This window comes from Urocitellus parryii, chromosome 7 (genome assembly GCF_045843805.1).
Source record: "Urocitellus parryii isolate mUroPar1 chromosome 7, mUroPar1.hap1, whole genome shotgun sequence".
NCBI classification, from domain to species: Eukaryota; Metazoa; Chordata; class Mammalia; order Rodentia; family Sciuridae; genus Urocitellus; species Urocitellus parryii.
In genome coordinates, this window is record NC_135537.1 from 26,179,912 (window position 1) to 26,207,574 (window position 27,663).

The 27,663-nt window shown below is 31.3% G+C and overlaps 1 protein-coding gene across 3 annotated transcripts in view; it reads left to right on the forward strand.

Annotated features, from left to right (window-relative positions):
• Csmd3 (CUB and Sushi multiple domains 3) overlaps positions 1–27,663 on the forward strand; it is a 1,110,517-nt gene that overhangs the window by 826,661 nt on the left and 256,193 nt on the right. For all 3 annotated transcript variants that reach the window (XM_026384530.2, XM_026384531.2, XM_026384532.2), the window contains 3 exons: positions 977–1,168; positions 5,573–5,699; positions 7,340–7,542. In XM_026384530.2, coding sequence (XP_026240315.2) covers positions 977–1,168; positions 5,573–5,699; positions 7,340–7,542 — 522 coding nt within the window. The remainder of the gene's footprint in view (positions 1–976; positions 1,169–5,572; positions 5,700–7,339; positions 7,543–27,663) is intronic.

The window sequence follows — 27,663 nt, forward strand, 5'->3', positions numbered from 1 at the left end:
ATCAATTCTCCAAGCATCTGAAAAATATTTGATATCTAACAATTCATTTTAATTTTAATACTTGCTAGAGTTGATATAGCCCCTTCTAAAGTTCTTATTGACAAGCTATAAATTGAGGACTCCCTTAATCCCTTTGTATTCAGTAATTTTGAATGCTCACATAATACAAATGAAAGGCCAGATAAAGATGTACATAGGCTTGGGCCAGAAGGGGCCCAAGTGCAAGAGCTTCTGTTCCCATGGAATTTCGACAGGATACCTTTCTAGCATATGAATATGTTCAACAACCAGGAAGCTCTCAAAACCATCTCTGTAGGTTGTTTAGGAAATTCCATTTCATAGACACAATGAACTAAATCATTGGCTTGGTAATTAATCTTCAGCTCCTCTCCTCTTCATGAAAGTAAGTGTGTGTTGGAGGTAGGGTGGTAAGGGCTGAAAGTTCCAACCTTCTAGTCAAATGGTTAGTTCCTTTTACAACATATCACCATTCTTCAAAAGACAGGCAATCCTTTTGATCATATACTCAGGTATGATTGAAAGCAGCTTATTGTAGGTAACAAAAGATGTTCCACTCCTATCACTCAGGAAATTCCAAGAGTGTTAGGAACTATATGCCAAGAACCGAGGACAAAAACTAAATATACATTTCTTCTTACAGTATAGTAGACGTGTCAGAATCTAATATGAACTATAAAATCATGTGGAGTAGGCAGGAAGCTTATTTCTACAAGCCCTTACTTAGTCATAGAGACCATATCACTGATGAATTTGAAAAAATTGAAAAGTATAACAATTTCTAGTTTTTAAGAAAAAAGAGCTCTATTTTGTGTACTGTCATTTAAATATATAAGAGCAATAAAACTAGGAAAAATTATACAATCATATTTGAAATAGTGAAGTAAAGGAATAATTTGTGTAGTTTTAAATTCTCTTACTAATTTTTTCCTTTAATCAATTTATGTATTTCTCTCAGGTTTTGAACTTTCACATTGTGAAGATCCTGGCATTCCACAATTTGGATACAAGATCAGTGACCAAGGCCACTTTGCTGGTAGCACTATCATTTATGGATGCAATCCAGGCTACACTCTGCATGGAAGCAGCCTTCTGAAGTGCATGACAGGGGAGAGAAGGGCATGGGACTATCCTCTGCCTTCCTGTATTGGTAGGATACTCTTTTAGACTTCCCTTAAATATGTTTATGAAAATATTACCAAAACATACTCTATATATTCAAATTATTCTCTCTGTCCACACACAACTCATACCTTAAATCAGGAAGTTAATGAACTAATAGCTTAAAATTTCAAAGAAAATTCATGGGAAGTGTAAGGGTCCTTTTTATCACCCTATAAATAAATAAATGTATACTTTTTACGGGGTAATATGGTCTGTATGTCTGTATGGAGTCATATGTCTGCTCTTGATATAAAATTCAACTCACTACAAAAATGTTAAAGACTTTTAATCATACAAATCTATTGAATCCTATTGACAAATTTGTTTTAATTTACAAAATTAATGCACATCTTGAGATAAAGGTGAATTTAAAAAAAAACAGAAAACCTATTCAATAACATAAACACATTCTTGTATGTATGCACTTTAAAAAAACTGAAGTACCAGTGGCTTTTCTTATGCGTGTGTAGCAAAATTGCCAATTTCAAAAGGAAAAGGCATGTGAAAGTCAATAACAAGATATATTGAGGACATGAACCTAGAAAATGATCATTATGGGTTGTTTTTATTATTATTGCATAGCTTGGTTATCTTTTTATTTCTACCATATTGAATATCAGTTAATATATAATTGTACATGTGAGGGTGGGAGGGTGCATAGATAAGTATTGATAGAGACATCTCGGTCTCTCTTTCTTTCATTTTTGCACCAAAGACCAAGTCTTTGGACTCAAAATACTAGGAGAACAAAAGAAAGCATTTTAATCGAAAATGCTAACTGAGTAAGGAACAAACATGCAGAGATTTTTTTTTTTATCCATTCTTAATTCTTGATGGCTTTTAGAAATACAAATTCGTTCTGTGTCAGGCCTATTTGGATAAAATTGACATGAGTGTTTTTCTAAACAGCTTAAATAAACAAGTATAATTGATAAAAAAAATTGTATGTGTTTAGTGTTGCCAATCTGATAAATTTAGAGGCTTGAACTTTAGAAGCAAGTGGAAATTTTCTATCTTTTTTTATGACAAACATTAAAATCACCACAAAACTTGTTAGAATTCAAGTAGAAAAAATGAAATTCTAGCCATTACATGCCTTTCAACCAATTACACTGTGTTTTTGATGGCATGAGATCTCTGCTGCTCTACTAAAATATTGATTCACATGGAAATAATACATGTTTTTAATCTAACCAAAATGTAATCACAGTCTATTATTTTCAGAAGGCTTCTAAATTTTGGATGAATTATGAGAGTAATTCCTAAAATAGTAATCAATCTTAATTACCAAAAGCCTGGGATTCTGGAATATGACCAATAAAAGGCCCATTGGCATAAGTTATGAGAAAAATACACCAATGATTAATTCTTTCTGATTCTGCATGTGTGTGTGTGTGTGTGTGTGTGTGTGTGGTGTTGGGGATTGAACCATGGCCTTGGGCATGCAAGGCAAGCACTCTTCCAACGTAGCTATATCCCCAGCACAGATGCTGTATTTTTAATTGGGTATGAAATATGTTCAGAAAAGCATTAAGTGCTATAATATCACATATAAATGTTTAAATATTATTTCACCATGATGTCCTTAATATTAAAATCACAACACAATACATTAAAATCATATATTTAATGAGTACATTGAACCAAATGGAAGAGATTCTATACTTTTTGGAAAAATTTTATACAACTAGAACATTTGGTCTGAGAGCAGAAAATTTTAATTTTGTTTTCAAGAAATCAATGCATTTTATATTTATAAATATCCCAAGTCAAACTGTGATTTGATACTGTACAAGATTTTGTGGGAAGGGTAAACTTTTTTATTTTATAATGGTAGTCAAGGTTAATGACTATAAGCAGTTAGCACATGTTGAGTGATGCCGATGATTTCCATGATAACAGAAGATGAAATTCTATTTTAGATAGTATTCTCTACCAGCAAGAATAATAGCTTTACCATCTGATATAAGATTATATTTTTTTGTTCTGCTCATTAACTTTAAATATCTATTATGGCTATATTTTTGCCTCTGTTAAATGCAAAATTTTTCTCAATTGTATGGATAATTTCTAGGTAATTACATTTCTGAAGCTTATAAATTGACCAAAGAAAAAAATAATTTTTGAAGCATCATAACTGGAGGAATTTAAACCTATTTTTTCTTCAAGTACTATATCACATTTTTATTTTGCAAACATAATTCTTCTGTCAGAATATGAACTCTAGTTACATCTATCCCACTGATTCATTTGAGATCAGAGTGCCAAGTTATAATTGAGCAAAGCAATATGGAGGAAAAAAAGCTGTTTAAATTCAAAATGGAATATAGTAAACCAAACTCTGACTCAAAATTAATCTGGAAGAATGAAGTATCTGCTGTATTCTCAAAATAATGTATGCCAATAATAGTGAAAAACCATAAAGGATGAAAAATTAATAAATATGCAGTAATTATATAGTTGCAGTTTTTTATATAGTTGTAGTTTTTGTCAAACAAATTAGAAAAAAATGTGATTGCGACATCTTAAAACTTATTTTAAAAGTTACTTCTTTATTAAATTAAAATCAATATTGCAATACAAAATAATATTTTCTTAGTCCTCTGTTTGTATCAAAGATCTGCAGAGAAGCAGAACCAGTAGGATTTCTTTCTCTTAAGAAATTTCTTTTAAGGCACTGAGTGCAGTGGTGCATACCTATAAATCCAGCAGCTCAATATAGTGAAGAAGGAGGATCACAAGTTCAAAGTGAGCCTCAGCAACTTAGTGAGACCCTGCCTTAAAATAAAAAATTAAAAAAAAAAAAGTTTTAGGGATATGGCTCAGTGGTTAAGAGCCCCTGGGTTCAATCTCCAGCACTTAATTATGTCTGGGTGCTGGCAAGTCCAAAATCCATAGGGAAGATCAACAGGTTGAAAAATCAAAGCAAGAATTAACACTGTAGCTTCAAGGGAGAATTTCGGTTTTTAGAAAACAGGTTTTGCTTTTGAGGCCTTCCAATTGATTGGATGAGGTCTATCTGCATTACTGAGGGTAATCTTCTTAAACTGTTAGCCACATCTACAGAATACTTTCATACCTAGATTAGCATTTGATTAAATAACTGGGTATTATAGCTTGGCTAAGTGGACACACAAAATTAATCACCACAGAGTGGTACAATATACTAAGATCTTTGAAACAAATCTGTATAAATGGCGCTTACTAATTTGAGTGATATTCTATGTACTAGAGTCTCTTCCTAACCATAAAACTTTCTGTCTTTAATCTTTTTTTGGGCCTAATAATAGTAGTAATAATGATAAACAGCAACAAAAATATTATTCAGTCACTGAATCTGAATAAAATAGAAACAGAGAATAAGAAAAATAAATATGAGTATTTTCCTATACTTAAGCTAAAAGTAAAATGGATTTTTTGTTGCTTAATTTTTGGCAGAAGGAAAATCTGGGGAATATTTAACTGTATAATGCATTACACAGTGTTTTCCCTGTTTCTAGGGTTTAGAAATATAGGTCAGTATAGTCAACAAAATTCTTAGATTCTCTGTTCTCCAATACAGACCATTTTTTCTAGATTATATCCTTACCAGAGAAGGATCACTTCAAAAATCCCGAGAGTATCAGATAGAATTAAAATAAGGCGGAAATTTCTCAAAAAATAAAATTATAATTACATTGTATGGAAATACTTATATTTTTAATTCAATAAATTTTATAAAACTTAGAGGCCACATTGAATCAAAACTAAATTAGATCTAATTGAATTAAAAAATATAATAAAAATGCCAGTTTGACTTTGGGGAGGTTGAAAGAGGAAAAGTTTAGGGTGATTTAAAAGGGAATAAAAGGACACTGAAATTTAGAGTGCCTCAGGGGCCTGCAGTAAAGATTAGTTTTTCTGAAAGATGGGATAGGAAGATGATGAATTATTCAAGTCACTAGCAGTGAGCAACTCACCATCTGTTTCCCTTTTAAAATTATCATTACTTTTGTTTATTTATTTATTTATTTTTAATTTTGGTTTTTTTTGGGTACCAGGGATTGAACTCAGGGACACCCGACCACTGAGCCACATCCCTAGTCCTATTTTGTATTTTATTAGAGACAGGGTATCACTGATTTGCTTAATGTCTTGCTAAATTGCTGAGGTTGGCTTTGAATTCGAGATCCTCCCTCTTTTATGTGATCTAATTTGAGATTATGTTATTTTAGTACACAATATATCCTTGCTTCAATTAATATCTTAATCTAAGAATGCTTATACAAATGTTTACTTTCAAGAAGAGGGGAGATTAAATTTTCCTTAATGTGAAAAAATACATACTCTTGAAAAAATTATAGATTATTTTGGAAAGACTCTCATTGAGTTGTGACTTAAAATTTTTTAGCTGAATGTGGAGGTCGTTTTAAAGGAGAATCATCAGGAAGAATCTTATCTCCTGGTTATCCTTTTCCATATGACAATAATCTGCGTTGCATGTGGATGATTGAGGTAGATCCAGGAAACATTGTCAGGTAAGTAGATTTCATTTTCTCAAAGCTACCAGGAAATCTGATTTTCTTGATCAGTTCCTTTGTATAATATCAATCAAATATCAAGATTTTTCAATACTATTGACCTTGGTAAAGGAAAACATGGTTTCATGAGCTTAAATTATTTTTAAAAAAGTACTCATTAGAATGATTTATTGATTTTGGATTTGTAGGCTGCAAAGTAACTCATGAAACCATTTAGGAGAAAACTTTTCCTGCTTATAAGAGGTACAGAGGTTGAAATTCTTCCCTGCTTCTTGTGGACTTTGTTCTTTCAATTCTTGATAACTCAGGATGCTGAATCCATCATTTTGATAAGCATACAAAGTTGTTCAAGTCACTAAGTGCAACCTCACTGGCATTTAGAAGAAATAAGGTAAAAAGAATTTAATAGCATTTCCCATATTCCCTGGTCTCAGGCACATTTCTGAAGCAACAGCTCTCTGCCTATTAACAGTGCTGAGTTTAGGTAGGTGGCTTGCAATTGTTCCAGTCATTGCCCCATACATGAGTACAGAACCGCAGCCTTCGAAATCAACACAAGTCAAGTTTCCAAGGCTAACACAGCTCTCATACCCCATTTTACTTATTATGCCTTTGATTGAGAGTGGATTAATAAATGAACAGTCATCCTTGACTTATAAGCTAATTAGTGAGTTTTTGCTCATTAATAACTTTTAATTTAAGAATTGCTGTTCATACAAATGAAATTTCAGACAGGCTTCTAGGTGGTGTACTCCTATGAATTTCAGGATGCAGTATGGTACACTGCTTTTGCAAGAAAATATGTGTAACTCAAAACAGGTTTCCTTGTATCTATCCCTAGCTTATCTTCCTTTAGTTTATATCATGCATTGCTTTATTTAAATATCAGACATATTAAACTTGGAAATATTAAATTCAATAGGCTTCTGAGGTTTTGTTAAAGCACAATAACTGATATTTATATGCAACCCAAATGTAAAGCTGTGACAATTCATATATCAAACAAGAAAGTTTATTTGCTGTTAAGTGTGTTGATATAACAGGAATGCTAATTTTTTCACTTGGCACAGAAAGAATCAGATGCTAATTTTGTCTAGATTAGACATTAAACAGAACAAATTTAATGTGAAACAGTGGTTAAAGTGTATACTGTGAGATCAGACAAATTAAGTTCAGTTTTTGAGTCAGCTACCCTTTGTGCAATTATTTAATTTATCTAAACTCTGTTTGCCACATTTGTAAAATTGAGATTAAAATTGTTCCTGCTCCATTAGTCATTATAACAATTTAACAAGGAAAATATTCATAATACATTTGTGCAGCCTTGCACATACAAGAACCTCTATAAATTTTACCTTTAGTTATCAAGGTTAACATTCATAAACACTGAAAAGACTGTATACCTGAAATTTATGTAATTTGCAAAGGTGATTAAATAGTGTTTTAATTGTGTTCTGAAAAAATAAATTTTATTGTTCAAGAAAAAAATAATTAAAATTACATATGCTATTTACCTAATTCATTTTTCATCTCAGCAAAAGGAATATTCAGTAAAAACTACAGTGCAAATTCATTTTTTCTTATTTAAAATTTAATCATTGTTTAAAATAATCAGAGATAATATCATTCACCCACAGCCTGCAGTTTCTTGCTTTTGATACGGAAGCATCACATGACATACTGCGAGTTTGGGATGGTCCACCAGAAAATGAGATGCTTTTAAAGGAAATTAGTGGATCTCTCATTCCTGAAGGAATTCACAGTACCCTCAACATAGTAACCATTCAGTTTGATACAGATTTTTATATCAGCAAATCTGGATTTGCAATTCAGTTTTCAAGTAAGTTTTTAAAATTATTTTAAATGTGAAACATTAATACTATTAAAATAGTCCTCTTTACTGTTTGAAATTATAATTTTAAAATGGTAATGATATTAAATATTTGTATTTTGGGTCTTCTAATTTCTCTTTAGCTAAGGTAAATTGGACTTGGAAAAAAGAAATGCAATGAACTTTGAATATTAATTATTAGGACTGCCTTTGCAGTTGTCCAACCAATTATCCTTAAAGTAAAGGTCGAGTTGAAATAATTCAGCCAATTATATTGCACCAATAAAAAGCAAAAAGAAAGAATATATATATATATATATATGTGTGTGTGTGTGTGTGTGTGTGTGTGTGTACTGGGGATTGAACTTCTGATCTCAAGTATTTGGGATAAGGGATGCTTAACCTGTATAAATCTGTAATACAGTTATTTCATTAACTAAATTATTTAATTTCTTTCTTTCTTTTTGCTTTATATATATATATATATATATATATATATATATATATTTGTACTGGGGATTGAACCCATAGGCACTCTGACACTAATCCACATCCCTAGCCCTTTTTTAAAAAATTTTGAGGCAGGGTCTTGCTATGTTGCTTAGAGTCTTCATAAGTTGTTGAGGTTAGCCTTGAACTAGTGATCCTCCTGTCTAAGCTTCTCTTGTGGCAAGTATTACAGGTGTGTGATACCAAACTGGCTGTACCTACATTTTGATGGTGATCAGGCACATGAGTTCAGCCACTTAATTTTCCACATTGAGAATTTTCATAATTTCAGATTAGGCATGCTCAAACTATAATGTAACATACTGTACATTGTAATATTTTAAAATGTGATATTTTTGTAGATAAAGAAGAAAATGAGTATTTGTCATTACAAAAATGCAAATCTATATTTTTACTGATTTTGTTTTTATTTTGTTTAATATCTTAATTACACATTCATAGATATCTTTGACAAAATAGTTTAGACTATTTTTAAATTAACACTTTCCTATAACAATGAAATACACTCTAAGTAATTATCAGTGTTCCCTTGGTTTGATTTTTTTTCTGGCTAAATATATGTTGCTTTTAATAATGAATTGTAGTGTAGTGATTGGAGAAAATGAATGCAAAGTTTAAAAATTCAAATGTTAATTTTACTTTCATTGTGAACACATGATCTCTTTGAGAAAATTATCTAATGAATCCTCTATTTGTATAGTCTTTAAAAGTCATACTAACAGAAACCTATCAAAGTTTTCCAAGACCATATAGTTGTCAAACTAGTATGTCAAAATAGTTGTTTGACATCATTGACTAAAACAATGAATTATTTTGTATTATACAAATTAAGCTTATGTGAGAGACAAGTCCAAAAGTCAGTAGTTGTGAATTTGCTCTTTAAGCATATCTTTTGACAAAAAGATATGAAAATGATCATATACTCAATGAATATAAGCAACTTCTAATTGTGAAACCTTTGCCAACTATATATTATTGATATTTGTATCTTCTACTTCCTACTTTTTCTTTTGTTTTGAAGTAGGGGCAATATGCCAGAGAACTGTTCAACCTCTGTTGTTTCTAGTGGTAGTTTGACAACTAACAATTCTCTTTTCTTTTATCTTAAATTAATATTAAATAATATTTTTCTTCTAAATGGCAATTGTAATTAAAAATTAAAAAATGAATCTATATACATCAATGTGAAAAGGCTTAGTGTTAGTGATTATAAAGTGCACCTGGTTCAAGCAAACAGGCTGTTATATGTGCATTTCTGAGAATTTTCAATTAGATATTATCTTTAATATTAATACTTCATTTTTATATTTAATATGCTTGTAGGGCCTATTAAAGTTAAAGTTACAATTGAGTGTTAATACATCGTGAAACATGTCAATCAATGCAAATTAGTCTATCAGAAATCTTCAGTAATGTTCATGCTTCCTCAGATTTCCAAGTGTTAAGATTTCAAATGGGAAAATATTATTTTTGTGAATCAGATGTTGATTAATGCCAAGAACCACTTTAAGTGCTTTGAATACATGATCTTATTTAATCCTCACTCAGGGACACTCAATCACTGAGCCAAATCCCGAGCCTTTTGTGTATTTTATTTAGAGATAGGATCTCACTGAGTTGCTTAACACCTAGCTTTTGCTGAGGCTGGCTTTGAACTCTTGATCCTCATGCCTCAGCCTCAAGAGCCATTGGGATTACAGGCATGTGCCATGGCACCTAGCTATGCAAATCTTAAATTCATCACACACACACACACACACACACACACACACGAGAGAGAGAGAGAGAGAGAGAGAGAGAGAGAGAGAGAGAAAAGAGCACAAGAGAGAGCTTTCTGTTACCAAAGATTCTTTCACCTATAATGTTAAATTTTGCTCATTTTTCTAAACTCAGTGTAAAGAATTCTTCAATAGTAAAACATTTTCTGACTATTTTGCATCTATTATTATGCATCTTTCACTAAGTGTATTTTTTCCAGATAAAAGTAAGAATACATGATTTAATATTTCATCATTCTGGAGGTGTTTTAAATATGTGATCTTTGCTTTCCCAAATATATTGTAGGTTCCTTTGTCTCCTGCAATATCCATATAGAATCATGATTTCATTTGGGCAATCATATAATATACTGACCAAATCTAAGATGGTTTTGAAAGTAAAAGGAAACATTATTTAAAATATATTCAGAATATTCTACTCAAACCTATGCATAAAACAGGACAATCCTAGATGAGAATATATTGTCATTTTAATTGTCAGATTTTCATTTAATCTTCCTTTATCCTCCCACCTCCACCATTCCTATTTTTCTTTTGAGCAAATAGCTGTTGTTTATTGGAAGTCAAAATAGTCAAAAAATGATTCAGGCAATGGTAGCAGAAAAGTTTTCACCAAAATTTTGCAACCAATGAAATGTATTTCACTAACTTGGTGAAAAGTGAATTTAACTGTAATGTAGGTCACTTACCAACTTTATAATCTTCATCAAGCCACTATCAGGAGCCTCTTGACTTCTATTTCATGATCTATTCATTCTTTGTAGAATCTACAGCTTGGCCACTTGGTGATACATTCTGCAAGGCACTTTTGCTTAATCAGAGCTACTTAAGTCTGACATGGCCACCTCATGCTGTCCTATGTGCTGTCCTTGATTCTCAGCAGTCAGCCTCTATATCCCCTGCTTAAATTTGTAATCTGCCTGTCTTATTCCACTTTAGTTCCTCGAGGAGGACATCACTGGGTATCATGCTGTCATTTGCCCACAGAATAGTCAATTGACAGAGCATTTTCTATGCTCTTCACTCTTTGACCTCTCTGTTAAGAATCTGTCCCTGCTGGGTGATACAAAATACTAAGGCTCATAGCTTATACTGTTCGAAATTCTCAAGGAAACAGATCCCTTAGCTATGAGAGGTTGTAGTCCCCCCAACCTTAAAGGACCACATGGTGCCCCTGCTTTTGTTCCCAATCTCATTATTGTTCCCAATCTCATTATTGTTCTATGCATTGCTGTAATAGACAACAAGTTACTCACTTCAAATTTTTCTCCACATTTCTGCCTGCCTGACCATTCTGAAATACAAATTGCACATCAATCCTAAGTTTAAAATCATTTCATGGCCACCTGGTCCTAAACTTAGAACTCTGGCATTACATTTAAAACTTCCACAATTTGTACCTACCTTACCTGCCAACTTTGTCAGCTAAAATATCCATACATTCAGTCAACTGCACTGCTATGAAAGAAAATATTCCTTCACATTACTGTTTCTTTTAAAAACTATTTTCTATATTCCTGGAACAATTATGTCCACATTCAAAAATCTATAGTCATTTTCCAAGGTCCAGGTCAAACAATACTTATAGTGTCAATGAACTCTTAGACAGAATCTGTTCCTTCTACATTTGCACTATTCTGGTCATGTATGCATAGTATGTTAGAGCTCTTAAATTTCATGTTTTGATCAGGATATTCCTGTTTTATGCCTATTGTTCTGGCATCATGACTGGTTTGGCATCTGGCCTGTATTTTCCATTTCTGACAAAGTATCATTATTAATATTTCATTAAAATAAACCCTAGTAGATGTGTTTTTAATTTCTACTTTGTATTTCATTTTATCTGGTAATGTGAGACATGTTTACAGTACTCAGAGTAATTATAACACATGGTTAAATCTGAAAGACAAATACTGATAACTGGCATCTCTTTTCCAACCTTTTCTAGATGTCAACTAATTCAAACCCCCCTTTCAAAGACAATGTGTAGGATACATACATACAAAGATAAAAATTTCTGTTATAAATCCCTAACCCATTCTGACCATGGATGGTAAGGAGAGAAACATTTGACACTGTTGCCCTCACAGCTATTTTCTTATAACAGGTAGATATGCCATTATCTTTGTTGTAGTTTGAAAGTAACACAAAGTTGGCAGACCACAAATTGTCAGGATTAATAAGAAATATGTGTTCTTGAAATATGTATAGAAATAGAGGCTTCACAGTCAGTCAGGTTGTAGACTTCTAAAATATTGTCTGAAAGTTTTTCTATACTTGCTCTTTTAGTGTGAATTCAAACCCTATTATTTATCACAAAGGTGCCATTTTATTATTTTGCAGTAGGCCTTTATATCAGCAGTAAAATTTTAAAAAGTGCTTGCTTAATGAGAAAGTATGTGTGGATATCCATTTGCTTAGAAAGCTGATGTCCACCAATATGTTAATTCAGCCAAAAGGGTAATGGAAAAGAACCTAAGCAGAGATGAACAAGGATATTGCACAAACCCATTCTTGAAAAACTTGAAACTAAGTTTCAAAGGACAGCAGGAAAGAATCTAGAGTAATCTTTTTTATTACTGTTTACAAACCCAAATATTTTATAGCTCTTAAATACATTTTTTATGAATCAGGTAATTCTATCTGATCACATTTCATTAAATTATACTTAAATAAGTCATAAATAATTTTTAGAGGGACAAATATATTTTGATATTTTTTTTCTGTCTGACCAAAAATTATAGGAATACTGGATTAAATGAGACATTATTGTCCTGTGTATCATTTTAATGTTTTATAAGCTATTGAAGAAGGCATTGAATTATACTAAAATAGAAAGTCAAATTAACTGGTGATTTGAAGCCATGCTAATGTATTAAATATATCTTCATTTTAAAGTATGTGATATATTAAATATATTCTGATCACCTTAAAGTACCTGACTTCATGGTGCAAATTAAAAGCTGTACAAAAGCTTATAAGTTGAATTTAGTCTCATTTGTTTATTTTTTGCCTATGATTTAGGGATCATACCTATGAAGGTGAGTTTTCTTCATTTTTATTTTAATTCATTCTGGGAAGAACAATTAATATGAAATCCAACTTCTTAACAGTTTTTTAGGTGTAGAATATCTTATTCTTAACTAGAGGTCTGATGTTAAAAAGCAGCTGCTCTAAAGCTTATTCTTTTTGCTTAGCTGAATATCATGCCCATTTTTGGTTAGTAACTACCATTTTCACTTTTCTCCAGCTCCTGGCAAAAAGTAGTCCAGTCTTTGTTTCTATGAAGTGACTATTTTATATCCATCATAGAAGTTGAATCATGCAGTACTTTTCTTTCATGACTGGCTTATTTCACGTAGCATAATGTTCTCCAGGATGGTTCATATTTTCACATTTTGAGAATCATTTTATTGTATTTTTATTTGATTTCTTTGTGGTACAGGAATTTTATTTAACCTGGGGCTCAACTAAGCTACATCCCCAGATATTCTTTAAATAAATATTTTTAGACAGGGACTCTCTAAGTTGCCTAAACTGTACTAGAATTTGTGATCCTTCTGCTTCGGCCTCCCAAGTCTCTGGGATTATAGGCATGCACCATTTTAGCAAAGTCTTTCCTTTTCAAGGCAGAAATATTCTATTTTAAGTATTATATTCTGTGTGTATAACACATTTTCTTTTCTGTCTGTGGAAACTCAGATTATTTCTATATCTTGGCTATTGCAAATAGCCCTTCAATGATATATGGGAATGCTAATATCTCTTCTAGATTCTGATTTTAGTTATTTCTGATAAATATCTAAAGTGTATTGCTGGATAATGTGGTAGTAGTTCTATTTCTAATTTTTTGAGGAACATCCATGCTGTTTTCCATAGTGGCTGCACCATTGTGCCTTTTCACAGTGCACCTGTATTCTATCCTCTATTCTTGGCAAAACTTGCTGAATTTTTCATAAATATCATCCTGATAATTTTGAGGTGAGATATCATTGTAATTTGGATTTACATACCCTTCACAATTAGTGACATTTTTTTACACATACCTGTTAACCAATTCATGAATTCTTTAAGAAATGTCTATTCAAGTCCTTAGACCATTTTTTAATCAGGTCATTTTTACACTTGCTATTGAGCTGTAGAGGTTACTTATCTACTTAAGACATTACCCTGTTATGAAATTCTAGATAAAAATATATTCTATTCCGTAGATTGTTATTTTATTATGCTTTCTCTTTGCTCTGCAAAAGCTTTTAAGTTGAATTTAGTCTCATTTGCTTATTTTTGCTTTTTTTTGCATATGCTTAAGGGATCATATCTATGAAGTCATTGCCAAGACCAAGGTCATGAAGCTTTTTCCCCCATGTTTTCTTCCAGGAGTTTTATAGTTTCAGATCTATATACTCCATTTGAATTGCTTATAATCCATCTGAATTGATTTTTGTGTATGACATAATTTTCCAATTTCATTCTTTTGCATGTGAATACCTCATTTTCCAAATACCATTTCTTAAAGAGACTTGCTTTCATCACTGTGTATTACTGGCACCCTGGTGAATAGTGAGTGTGTTGTATATGCATGCATTTATTTGTTGTCTCTCTACTTTGTTCCTTTGTTCTATATATTGATTTTTATGATTACCATAAATTTGTAATGTATGTTTGAAATCAGGCAGTCTGATGCCTCTAGCTTTGCTTTTTCACTATTTTGATTTAGTTATTGGGATTATTTGTGGTTTCATATGAATTGTAGAGTTATTTTTTCTTCTATTTTTGTAAAAAAAAAAGTCACTGGGATTTTGAAAGAGATTGTATTAAATCTGTAGATCACTTCAGGAAGAATGGACATTTTAATAATTCATGAAAACAGATCCTTTTCCAATTTGTTTCTTTATAAATTTTTTTCATCAATGAAATTTAAAGAGTTTTCGGAATACAAGTCCTTTATAGCCATAGCTATTATTCCTATTTTATTCTTGTTGATGCTATTGTAAATGGAACTGTTTTCCTAATATTTTTCAGATAATTGTTTTTATAAAGAAAAACAACTGATTTTTGTATGTTGATTTCATATCCTGCAACCTTCTGAATTAGTTTTTTGGTGCTAATTTTAAATGTATTATTTAGCATTCCCTACATATAAGATTATGTCACCTGCAAATAGGGACAATATTATTTATTCCTTTCCCATTTAGATGACTTTCACTTCTTTCTCTTGCTAATTGCTCTCGCCTGGACTTCCAGTACTATATTTAATAGAAGTGGCAAGAGAGAAAAATTTGTGTTATTTCTGATTCTAGGAAAATCTTGTTTTTTAATTATGGAGTATTATGCTAGGAACAGACTTTTCATATGTGGCATTTATTGAATTACTCTTTTTTATATTTCTAGTTTATTGAGTTTTTTTTTAATCATGAAAGGATGTGTTTTTCAAGTACTTTCAAATAAATTTTAGATTATTTTACCTTAATTTTAAAGTAAATGAAAATAAATAAACACAGGGTCATGTTTTATAACTAAGTGGTAGAGCACTTACCTAGCTTTCATAGGGCCTTGGGTTAGATTTCTAGCATGGCACACAAAAGCATTATGTCCTATGAAGTCATCGATTGAACATACCAACAATTTAAATGTGTTAGTGATAGAAATAAAAATAAGAATATATATTAAAAAAAACACTTTTCAGAAGCAATAATAAATTGAGTATGACTAAGAAACCAATTAAAGAATGAGCATATGTCCCACAAATGATTATTTTGCATAACTTAATATTCTATAATTCAAATGAAGAAGATATTTCTTTGTGATATATGTCATTTTAGCTTTTTATAAATCATTTTATTTTGAAGATAATTTTTGTTTAGAAAACTTTTGAGAAGTTTATTAATAGTATCAATTTTGTTACTCAATACATATTTCAAATAACGTAACTTTGTTTTTAGCTTCTTGTTTCCTGCTTAAGAATTTTTCAGTTTGAATGACAATCACTAGAGTTGAATATCCATTTTATTGTTTTAATGCTGCCCCTCTTAGACTGTGTTTCTTTGAAGAGAATTAATGCTAACTATTCGTATTTGCATCTCTAGAATTTGACACAGTACCTGGCACTTGGTACTTAATAAACGTTAAATGAAGCTGATTAAATAGGCAAATTTTCTACTAATATAAAACTAAAAAAAAACAGTTATTAAATATTTTAACAAATAACTTTTTTTCTTTTTTATTGATTAATTTGTCATCCCAAAATATTATAATTTTATTTAAAATTCAAATTTCACATAATTTTCTGTAATATTTGTATAAAAATTCAGTTTACTTTATAGGTAATTTTAACAGTTTTCAACTTTTTGTTTCTACAAAAATTATATAATTGTTTATGTTCTCACTGTGTCTACATATTAGATAATTACAACCAAGGAAAGCAGGGAAAGTCTCCAATTTATGCATATCTCCAACATCAAGCATATTACATGGTTTAACAATTGTCAAGCAAATAAATAAATACATATACTTGTTATGAAGAGATTTATATATCCTGGGAAGTACATTCTTTTCTACACAATGCATTAAGCAGCTTTGTTTCCCTCCAAGGTTGAGGTGAATGTCTCTGTCATGCAGTCATCTACTTAAACTGACTTGCCATATCAATACCTGTATCCTTAGTAATATAATGAAATTCTAAAGATAGCCTCACATCTGAGTAGCTGGAATAGTGTAGGCCTAATAATGATGTTGAACATTCTTTATAAAATTGATGGATCATGTACAAAGCAGGGGTTCAATCAAGGGCAAAATTCTCCTGTGTGAAGTCCACCTGTAGGTTACCATCTGCATTTCAGATATTTTCTGATTGATTTGACTTAGGATGCAATTTTTCTTTCAGGTTAAATAGACCCATTACCCAACTTGATTTCCTTATAGATAGTGAAGTGGAGAATAGAGTGTCATTTTTGTAGTCAATACAAAAATATGTGGCAAGAAGACTGGAAAAGAGGACTGTAAGGTCTTATGAATACCAAATATGACCTTGCTGAAGACTCCTGATGAATTGCAAAAGTATGTAAGACTGCTTCTTAGACAAACTGTACAGCAAATAATAAAATCTAATAGTCTTTAAAAATTTATTTTAGAATTGATATTTCATATAATTTTTCATATAATTGTTGGAAAGGAGCTTAAGATCCTATCTGATCCTAAATCAATCATGTAAAATATTACTATGCCAGCTTTAGAGATGAGGCAGCTAAAATTCAAAGAAGTATACAAGATAATCAATAACCCCTTTCTGTTGTATTTATACAATAGAAACCAGAATCCAAGTCTCCTGCTTCAACCACCATTATTTATTCAAGTGCATGAAATACAAAGTGTTCGTTTTTTTAAAAGGACTTAGCATAAATAAACTTATCCTCTAACAGTCAACTTTCTAAACAGAAAGGACACATGAGAATTTATGAGTGCTGTTATCGTATTTACTCTTTGTTATACCAAACATGGATATAAGAAAATTGCAGTGTTAACTTGCTCAAGGCCACCACCCTAGATAATTTAGACTTTATCTCCAACTGAGTAGTTTAAGTAATCATTCATATTTTAGTTGAAATATATACATTTAGGATTATGGAATCTGTGTTAAGTGAAATGCATATTTCCATTTAATTTGCATTCTCAATTATTATTATATAAAAACTAACATAAAATAAGAAGTTGGAATTACATTTATAAATCAGAAGAGGTATAACAATGAAAACTCAGTTATTTACTATAATAGTGCTGTACATTATCTTCTGAAAACATCCTAAGTAGTTAGAATAGATTAAAGCAAATAAAAATTAATATAAGTTTTGTTGTTTTATAATTGGATGTCTCCCAGTTTCAAAACATGCCATATTATAAATAAACATTCAGCATCCACTGAAATGACTAATTAGTTTTTCATTCATTCAATCCTCAAATATTGATCTGACCAATTATTTTAATCATTGTAAAGGTTCTATTGAAATTTTTACTTAGAAGGACAATTTACTTCTTATGATACAACAAAGCTTGATTTAATAAGGTCATATGTATTTCACAATAAATGCAACTAAATCAACCAGTGGATTTACCTCATTGATAAAGATGAGGTATTGTAGAAACAATTTATCAATAATATGAAAACTTTCTCAAATATAGGATGCTTTTTTAAATTAATGCAAAAGAAGACGCACTTATATATAATTAGCATGAAATAACATATCTTGAAAAAATATTTGTGTATTATAAGTAGTTATTAAACTGTATAACTTTTACATGTCTTTTCTTCATGTTGGTAATGAGAAATATAAATTAAAAACTGCAACAGATACGATTTGCTTTTAGTGAAATAAAAAACATGTTTATTTTTGAAAGTGAAAATCTGTCCTTACAAACTTATTTCTAAATTATTATAATAACCAGAGATAAAAACAAAACTCATTTTGTTAGAAATAAACAGTACCAGAAAAGGTAAAATCATTGATATAGAGTAAAAAAAATCTTATATTTTGCCAATGTTTACCCTGTTTCTTGTCCATGATTTTAACTAGGACTGTGAACTTATTTCTAACAAAAATGATTTTATCTGGTTAGAGCAATTTAGGAGGATATTTTTAATCATGTCAATCAATGACACAGGAAACATTTACCAAGGTGAAATTTCAAATTTTATTTTTCAAACATGAAAATTAAAACATTTTATAATTTTATAAGTATTTTAGACATGATAAGTTGGAAAGTCTATTATATATATATATATATGAAAAAGTTAAATAGTTGAACAGAATGGTCTAGAACTCAGAAAAAAAATTAAAACAGGATATAAAAATTGTACCCCAAATCATGGGATTGAATGAAGTTGCCAGAAATTGTGAAAATGATTCTTTTCACAGGGTAAAATTGTGGAAAATTGGAAGAGTACTCAGGACAAAATCTTGAATTGTTCCAGCTCTTAGTCATCAGGTTAACAATGTAGCCACAGCAAAAGATATGAACAAATAGCAGCCAGAAAGAAACTTAGTGTTATGGTTTAGATATGGTGTCCCCTAAAAGCTCACATATGAGACAATGCAAGAAAGTTTGGAGGAAGAATGATTAAGTTATAGCCTTAACCTAATCAGTGAATTAATCCCTGATGGATTAACTAAATGGTAACTGGTGACAGGTGGGGTGTGGATGGAGGAAGTGGTTCATTGGTGGCATGGCTATAGGGTATATATTCTGTAACTGGGAAGTGGAGCTCATTGATCATCATGTGAGTTGCTTCTATCTGCCACATTCTTCCACCATGATATTCAGCCTCACCTCTAGCCCCAAGGAATGGAATTGACCTTCTATGGACTAAGACCTATAAAATGTGAGCCCCCAAATAAAGTTTTCCTTCTCTATAGTTCCTCTTGTTGGGTCCTGTTAGTCATAACAGCGAAAAAGCTGACTAAAACAATCAGAATAGACTGGTGAATTGGAGGTCCAGAAAAGAAAGCAGATGAAGAAGGAAGAAATAGTCAGCTGTGATAAATGTTGCTGAAAGGTTTCTGAAAGAAGGCATAAAAGTTGCCTTGCACTTGGCAACTTGTATTTAAAAAAAGAGCAATTAGTAAAATAGATAAAAGACTGTTGATAAAGATAGATAAGGCTCTAGGGGAATCTCTCTCAGAAGAGTTAATAGGTTTATTACTAAAGAAAGAGAGGATGAAATTGCAATGAGTTTTTTGTTTGTTCACTTTGAGTTTCATTAAAATATATGGGAAAAGTCACATTTCCAGGTTATTGAGAATGATCCAGTACAAAACTAGAAACTGGTAATTCCGAAGAGATGAAAAATATTTAGGAATGAAGTCTTTAAGAAGGAGAGAGGCTTTTCTGGATGCTGTAGATAATTCCAGTGATTTAGGAGGCTGAGGTAGGAGGATCATAAATTCAAGGCCAACCTCATTAAATAAGCAAGACTGTCTCAAAAAGAAAAGAAAAATGATAAAAGAAAAAGGAATGTAACATAGGATGTAACTTGGTAGTACAGTCCCCTGGGTTCAGTCTCCAGTACCACAAAAAAGTAAAAATAACAACAAAAAATAAATAAATACATAATTAGGGACATTTATAAACAACACAAGCACTATGGTTAACTTTACATAGAGAAGAGTAACTTCCCTAATACAATAGGAGGAAAGTAGATAATATGGGTACAAATTCCAGTGGATGATAGATCTGATGGTAGTAAGGAGGGAGGTTGCTCCTATCTTATTGCTTCTAATCTCTCAATGAATTAAAAGGAAATCAAACAAAAGGGGGAATGGAAAGAATGAATGTAAAAATAATTGGAATTAAAATATCCTTTGTATTATAATTACTTAAATATATCAGCTGGAAAAAAAGTAGATAAATTTTATTTCTGCTATTTCTAATAATAACTATAAAAGTAACCTCAACTCTATTGTTTTATGGTAAAAATACCAGTAGAATTTTTTTGTCTATGTGTTTAATAAAGGAATTCAAATAGCTTAATAAATTACTTCACTTTTAATTTCAAACAGTGTTTATTTATTTATTTATTTATTGACTAATTCTTTCATCAGTAAACAATTGTCAAAGTCCCACTAGTAGAATATAGCTTTATGTTGTTATTTCTGGTAACGGGATAGTTTTGTGCTGAGACAATACACTATAGCGGTTAAGAACCCTGCTGTTCAAGCTCAAATCCCAGCTCTGCTAAGAACAAGTAGTTAACATTTCTGGGGCTTATTTTACCTATTTAAAAATGAGGATGATGGTATTATTTTTGGTAAGTTTTTTATTTTAGCTTAAGGGTATTACTTTAGCCTCTAGCCAGGTGTCATGCACATTATAATCACTCTAATTCTAATTTTATTGATCTATAAATTAATTAGTATTAATATTGAACAACAGTTTATTTTTCTTAAGAACAGGCTTTATTTGATTGGACATAGTGCATACCAATTGAACCTTATAGATTCGACTGTGAGGTTGAGACGTTACTGTTTTAAATGAGAAATTAGTACTTTGTACTTAAAGTGTGATAAATGTGTAGGGCTTAGGACTACTCTAATGAGAATGGTAAGTAAGTATATAGATGTTTGTTCTGATTTTTTAAATGTAAATGCTTTAGAAATTTCCATTTAAGTAATCTTATCATTGAGTTTAATACCTTAGTGAATACCTTAAGTGAATTTTATTACAAAGACCCTATTATTTTTAATTTTTTTCTAATTTATTATATATGAACGCAGAATGAATTACAATTTATATTACACATATAGAACACAATTTTTCATATCTCTGGCTGTATACAAAGTAGAGTCACACCATTCGTGTCTTTATACATGAACTTAGGGTAATGATGTCCATCTCATTCCACCATCTTTCTACCCTCAGGCAGGCATGAGGGTAGAAAGATGGTGGAATGAGATGGACATCATTCCCTCCCACTCTTTTGCCCTATCTAGAATTTATCTAATGATGGACATCATTCCCTCCCACTCTTTTGCCCTATCTAGAATTTATCTAATCTTCCCATGCTTACCCACTCCATTATGAATCAGCATCTTTATATTGGAGAAAACATGTCAGCATTTAGTTTTTTAGGATTGGTTAACTTCACTTAGCCTTATATTCTCTAACTTATCATTTGGGTGCAAATGCCATGATTTTATTCTCTTTTATTGCTGAGTAATATTCCATTGTGTATATATGCCACATTTTATTTTTTATCCATTCATCTATTTAAGGGCATCTAGGTTGGTTCCACACTTAAGCTATTGTGAATTGTGCTGCTAAAAACATTGATGTGGCTGTGTCCCCATAGTATGCTGTTTTTAAGTCCTTTGGGTATAGACAAAGGAGTGGGATAGTTGGGTCAAAGGGTGGTTCCATTCTCAGTTTTCCAAGGGTTCTTCATACTGCTTTCCATATTGGCTGCAATCCTCACTTCTTAGCCAACACTTATTGTTGTTTGTATTCTTAATAGCTTCTATTTTGACTGGAGTGAGATGAAATCTTAGAGTGGTTTTGATTTGCATTTCTCTAATTGCTAGAGATGTTGAACATTTTTTCATATATTTTTTGATTGATTGTATATCATCTTCTGAGAAGTGTCTGTTCAGTTCCTTGGCCCATTTATTGATTGGGTTCTTTTTTTTTTTTTGAATTCTTTATATATCCTAGAGATTAGTGCTCTATCTGATGTGCATGTATAATTTGCTCCTATTCTGTAGGTTCTCTATTCACCTCATTGATTATTTCTTTTGTTGAGAAGAAGCTTTTGAGTTTGAATCTATCCCATTTATTGATTCTTGATTTTATTTTCTGCACTATTTAGGAGTCTTATTAAGGAAGTCTGGGCCTAATTCAACATGACAGAGATTTGGGCCTACTTTTTCTTCTATTAGAAGCAGGGTCTCTAGTTTAATTCCTAGGTACTTTATCCACTTTGAGAGATAGAGGTTTAATTTCATTTTGTTGAAAATGGATTTCCAGTTTTCCCAGCACCATTTGTGGAAGAAACGATCTTTTATCCAATGTATGTTTTTGCTGCCTTTGTCTAATATAAGATAACTGTAATTATGTGGGTTAGTCTCTGTGTTCTCTTTTCTTGTACCATTGGTCTACAAGTCTACTTTGGTGCCATTACCATGCTGTTTTTGTTACTATTGCTCTGTAGTACAGTTTAGATCTCGTATAGTGATGCTGCCTACTTCACTCTTCTTGCTAAGGATTGCTTTAGCTATTCTGGGTCTCTTATTTTTCCAGATGAATTTCATGGCTATAAGGAAAATAAAAAGGAGACACAGAGTCAAGATGCAGAGGCAGGAAAGAAAGATGGTAGAGAGGCCAAATTGCAAAGCATTATTTATATAGGCTGATAAGACTGTAGCACAAAGCCTTCTCACAAAAGACATCACCATAGTAACTAGATATGCACCTGTATTAGTCATCTTACTAGCTTCAAGGATAAACTGCTGGGAATTCCAAAAGTGGAAAACACAGTACCTGTTACCCCTCAGGAGTTTGCTCACCAGAGGAACGCTTCCCTGTACATTTCCATGGTCAGAATACCTACACATGACTGCTTTTTCTATTTCTTTGAGGAATGTCATTGGGATTTTGATCGGAATTGCATTAAATCTGCATTGTACTTTTGGTAGTATGGTCATTTTGACAATATTAATTCTGACTATCCAAAAACAAGGGAGATCTTTCCATCTTCTAAGGTCTTCTTTAATTTCTTTCTTTAGCATCATTGTAGAGGTCTTTCACCTCTTTGGTTAAGCTGATTCCCCTGTATTTTATTTATTTTTTTGAGATTATTGTAAATTGGATAGTTTTCTTCATTTATATTTCAGAGGATTTGTCACTAATATACAGAAATGCCTTTGATTTATGAGTGTTGATTTTTATATTCTGCTACTTTGCTGAATTTGAACTCACTTTTTACTAGTTCTAGAAGTTTTCTGGTGGAATTTTTTGAAAGACCATGTCACTTTTATTTAAGAGGAAATAATGATGTAGTCTCCTATACGTGTGGGGAGACAGCCAGCCTCTTATTGTTTCTTCTTCTTGCCAAGAAGGGTGTAAGCCACCTAAGAAATTAAACTCTAGAATGATTATTGAAGAACACAAGACAAAGTCGCAAAGATAGTTTAAAAAGGTGAAGCCCCTGAAAGATCCAGTCCACAAAGCAACTGGAGGTAGGCAATTAGAAAATGGTTCCTGTGGTTTACTTAAGGAGGTACGTCAGAGGCAGGGATAAGGTTCAGGAGTGGAGTCTTGCTTTGTGTGTGATGTCTTGTAGTCAGTAGGTTCATTGACATCTTGGCAGGTCACACCCATCTCAGAGGGGCTGTACAACTGCAGCAAGTCACCCCATCACTGATGCTGTGTGGGACTAGGCAGAGCTGAATAGGGCTCACAATGTCTCTGGGCCGTCTTACACAGAGGAAATGTCCACTGGAAGTTCCCAGACACCAGATTCTCCTATTCATTAGGCTGAGATGCACAATAGTCCACACAGCCCACAGATGGCTCTTGACATGTATGCATTCCCACTTTACCCCAAACATCTGTATGATATTGAGGAATTTTCTCGGCCTTTTTATGCCTCAGTTTACTCATTGGAAAATGTGTATAATAATAGCATTATTTATATAGGCTGATAAGCTGTAGCACAAAGCCTTCTCACAAATGACATCACCATAGTAACTAGATACTGCACCTGTATTAGTTATCTTACTAGATAACTAGTAAGTTATCTAGTAAGATAACTTGTGAAGTAAATGAGATACAGCTCAAAGTATGCAAATGCAAAAGGTGGCTGATACATACTACTTATTAACAATATAAACTATCTACGTACACTTCTATTTATATACCATTGCCCCATGAGTGTCATCTTTATTAATAATCAGCTGGCATATGAAGTGGAAAGCACAGCTGTAGAACAGTCTAGCTACTTGGAAATTTCCATTCTAGACTAAAATCCTTGTCCTTGTGAAGTGAAGAAAGCAAGAAATGTGTCCAGTTTTATTTTCAGTTTCATAGAATATAGAGTCAAGTTCAAATTACATTTGGGTGTTAGAGCATATAAGCCATTTCACTTTTCAGAATGTTTCTTTTATGACATGATTATAGATTAGAAAACAAGATTATTAAGTCCTTTTATCTTTGTTGGAATTTGTGCTTACTCAACACATTTATGTCAGGAAAAAGGAAGCATGAACAGAACAATTAAACCTAATAGAATGAAGATACTAATATTCCATTAAGTTATTCTGATGCAATTTGAACTAAAGAAATTTAGAATAAAGTAGAAATTATTGATGTTAATATACTGGTGGCCAGTATATGTAAAATGCATATTTCCTGTTATATACTTTTTATTGTTATGTTTACAGTAATTGATAAAACAATTACACACACACACACACACACACACACACACACATATATATATATATATATATATATATATATATATATATATAGAGAGAGAGAGAGAGAGAGAGAGAGAGAGAGAGAAATCCTATATATTATACCAGAATCAGATAGGATAAAATAAAAGATCAAAATCTAGAATTTAAATAACAAAAAGAAAATTCAAATAAGGATTATATATTTTGAAAATTATATGCAATGTGGCTCCTTAAATGGTTATTTGTGTCTTCACTGGCTATAGTTTCTATTTAATACAGAAAATAAGAATGATTGGTGCTGAAATTAGTATTTTTTTTCTTCCCACAAACACAGAATATAATCAGTATGAAGTCCAAACTTTGAATAAGAAAATAAGACAATTTTCACACCAAGTAATTTTTTATGTATTTCAGTGATTGTTTTTAGAACTCAAGTAAATCCAGGAAGTAAAAATCTTATTTGGTTTTTCATTAAACACCATCATTTTCTGTTGCACTTTGAAATCTTACTCTTAATTTGCTTACTAATTGAGATTGGAAAAAAAAAAAGGAACATCAGAGGTTTGCCATGTCTTTTCTTTCAAGTCAACTAGGACTAAAGGTAAATGTATATTCTCACATATTATGTATTAGATGTTATATGAAAGCCTTCTTACTCTATTTGTTCTTGCTTTAAGTCATTAAGCCTAGAAAATCTAACAATAAAGCAAAAACTCATTTTACCCTCATAGTTAAGACATGATGATACCAATTTCTTTCATCCTGATGTTTTCCTAATATCACTATACATACATTTTTAGTTTTGGAAAATGTTCATCATAAACTTAGCAATTTTGGAGTACATAACAGTTCAGCACAAAAGGACATGGTACATAGACCCTTAAAATTGAAGTTTTCTACTAATCTTTTATGTTACTTCTATTTAAATAACAATCTCCATATCATTTACATACTTCTTTCCCGTGAAAATATTCTTAATGTAAATCTTGCTTGTAGAACAACATTCTTTAGTTACGTATTGTAAGTGCAATCAAAGGTCAGTTTTAGTTTTGGTGGAAAAAAATTTCAGAGCAAATCAACAAATCATAATGGTTGAGTTGATGACAACAAACACTTCATAAAAAATCCTTATCTGCTCAGATCCTGTAATGCCTGATGCTTTGCTTAGTTCTCTTCTAAGGAACACTAATAGGTATGAGCAAACAAAATTCCCCAGAATTTTAAAACCAAGTCCCTATACTTCCCTTTCTATTCTCTAGTAAGGGCCCAATTGCTATCCTAATCATTGAGACCAACTTTCTCAAAAATAACTAAAATGGAGGATAGAATGAATATTTTTAAAGGTAGATTTGCATTTATTTTACCTGTAGTTTTTCTACTTATGGTTGTAATTTCTACCTTCCAAAGTGTCTTAATAGGGCTTATTATTTTATATTATTATCTAAAGGGGAAGAATTTGAATTTCTGAGATACTTACAGGTAGAAGAAGATGATCTTCTGTAAAATTCAGTGGTTTTGGTTCAGTTCTGAAATCAGACATACTAAGCTTTAAATCCTTGTTCTTAGTTTTTTGTAAAAGTTAAGGTAGGTTACTTAACAGGTTACTCTAAAATAAGAATATGATGGCGTTTGACTCATAGGTTTGTTATGAGAATTAAAGAAATTATACTTTCTAAGTCCTGGATCATTGCTCAGGAATTCTACAATTTTAATAAAAGAAGCAAACACTATAGGTCTTTTAATTATTAAAAGATCATCCTGCTAGAATAGGAGTTAGGAAACTAACTAGATTTTGCTTCATTAAATGATTAGCAAAATGGTAAATGAAGCTACATTTTGCAACCGTTCAAAAAAAGTAATACTAAAATTAATTCTTTAAAATGTAACATTTTTCCCCTTAAAAGGTGACTGTTCAAGGTAAATTGCTTAAAAAAATGTAGACGCAAATATATGTATGTATATCTACATAAACATAGACGTTCACTTTTTTGTTACTGCTTTGAGGCAGAGTTAGGTTTAATATCTTGCCAATATATTTTTTCAGTTTTTTTAAGGCATTAACTCTATTAACTTCATTAAGAATGCTAAAAATGTATATATAGTCTCCACTAAAATTGGCAGGTAGTCTCATTATTCAGCTTTATGTTGTTAAGGTCCTCTTGATTACCATACAACTCAAGTCAGAATACTATGAAACTACAGACATTCTCCGGTTTCTTTGTTATATATGTGTATTAGATAGATGAGTGGCAACAAGCTTGATGGATTGATTTTCAGATTATTGCTATATTGATCAATCCATAAAAACTGAAGACTCTTCAATTCTATTGTTTCCACTCATTTCTTTGTATTCTCAGTACCTACTACAATGTCTGGCATATATTGAGTTAGTAAATAAATAAATGATTGAATATTGCTTATGTGTCATTAATCCAGCAATTCAAGACATCATTTTAATGACTATTAAAATGGTTTAATAAACTATTAAGAATAATTTGCACAAGCACTGGATCTTTCATTTGTAAATGTAGCTTAATAGTAGCTTAAATGTAAATTTTAATGGCTTCCTTGTCTTGAAACTACATGCATTCTGCATTCTGGTATTTTAAAATATTTTTGTTCTGTTAATCTGAATAATTGGTATTAATTGTTTTGGATAATGTGTTATATATGTGCATAGAAAAATAATGTTTTTTAAAATGGTCTCATAGTACTCTCTTCTATTGATTTTTATTTTTATGGAATTGTAGTTTTTTGCACTCTTCTATAAAAAATAAAGAAAGACTCTATAGACCTTTAACAAGTTTTCCCCCACAATAATAATATCTTGCATAGATACAGTACAACATTACAACCAGAAAGCTTATATTGACGCAATTCCCTAACATTATTTAGATTTC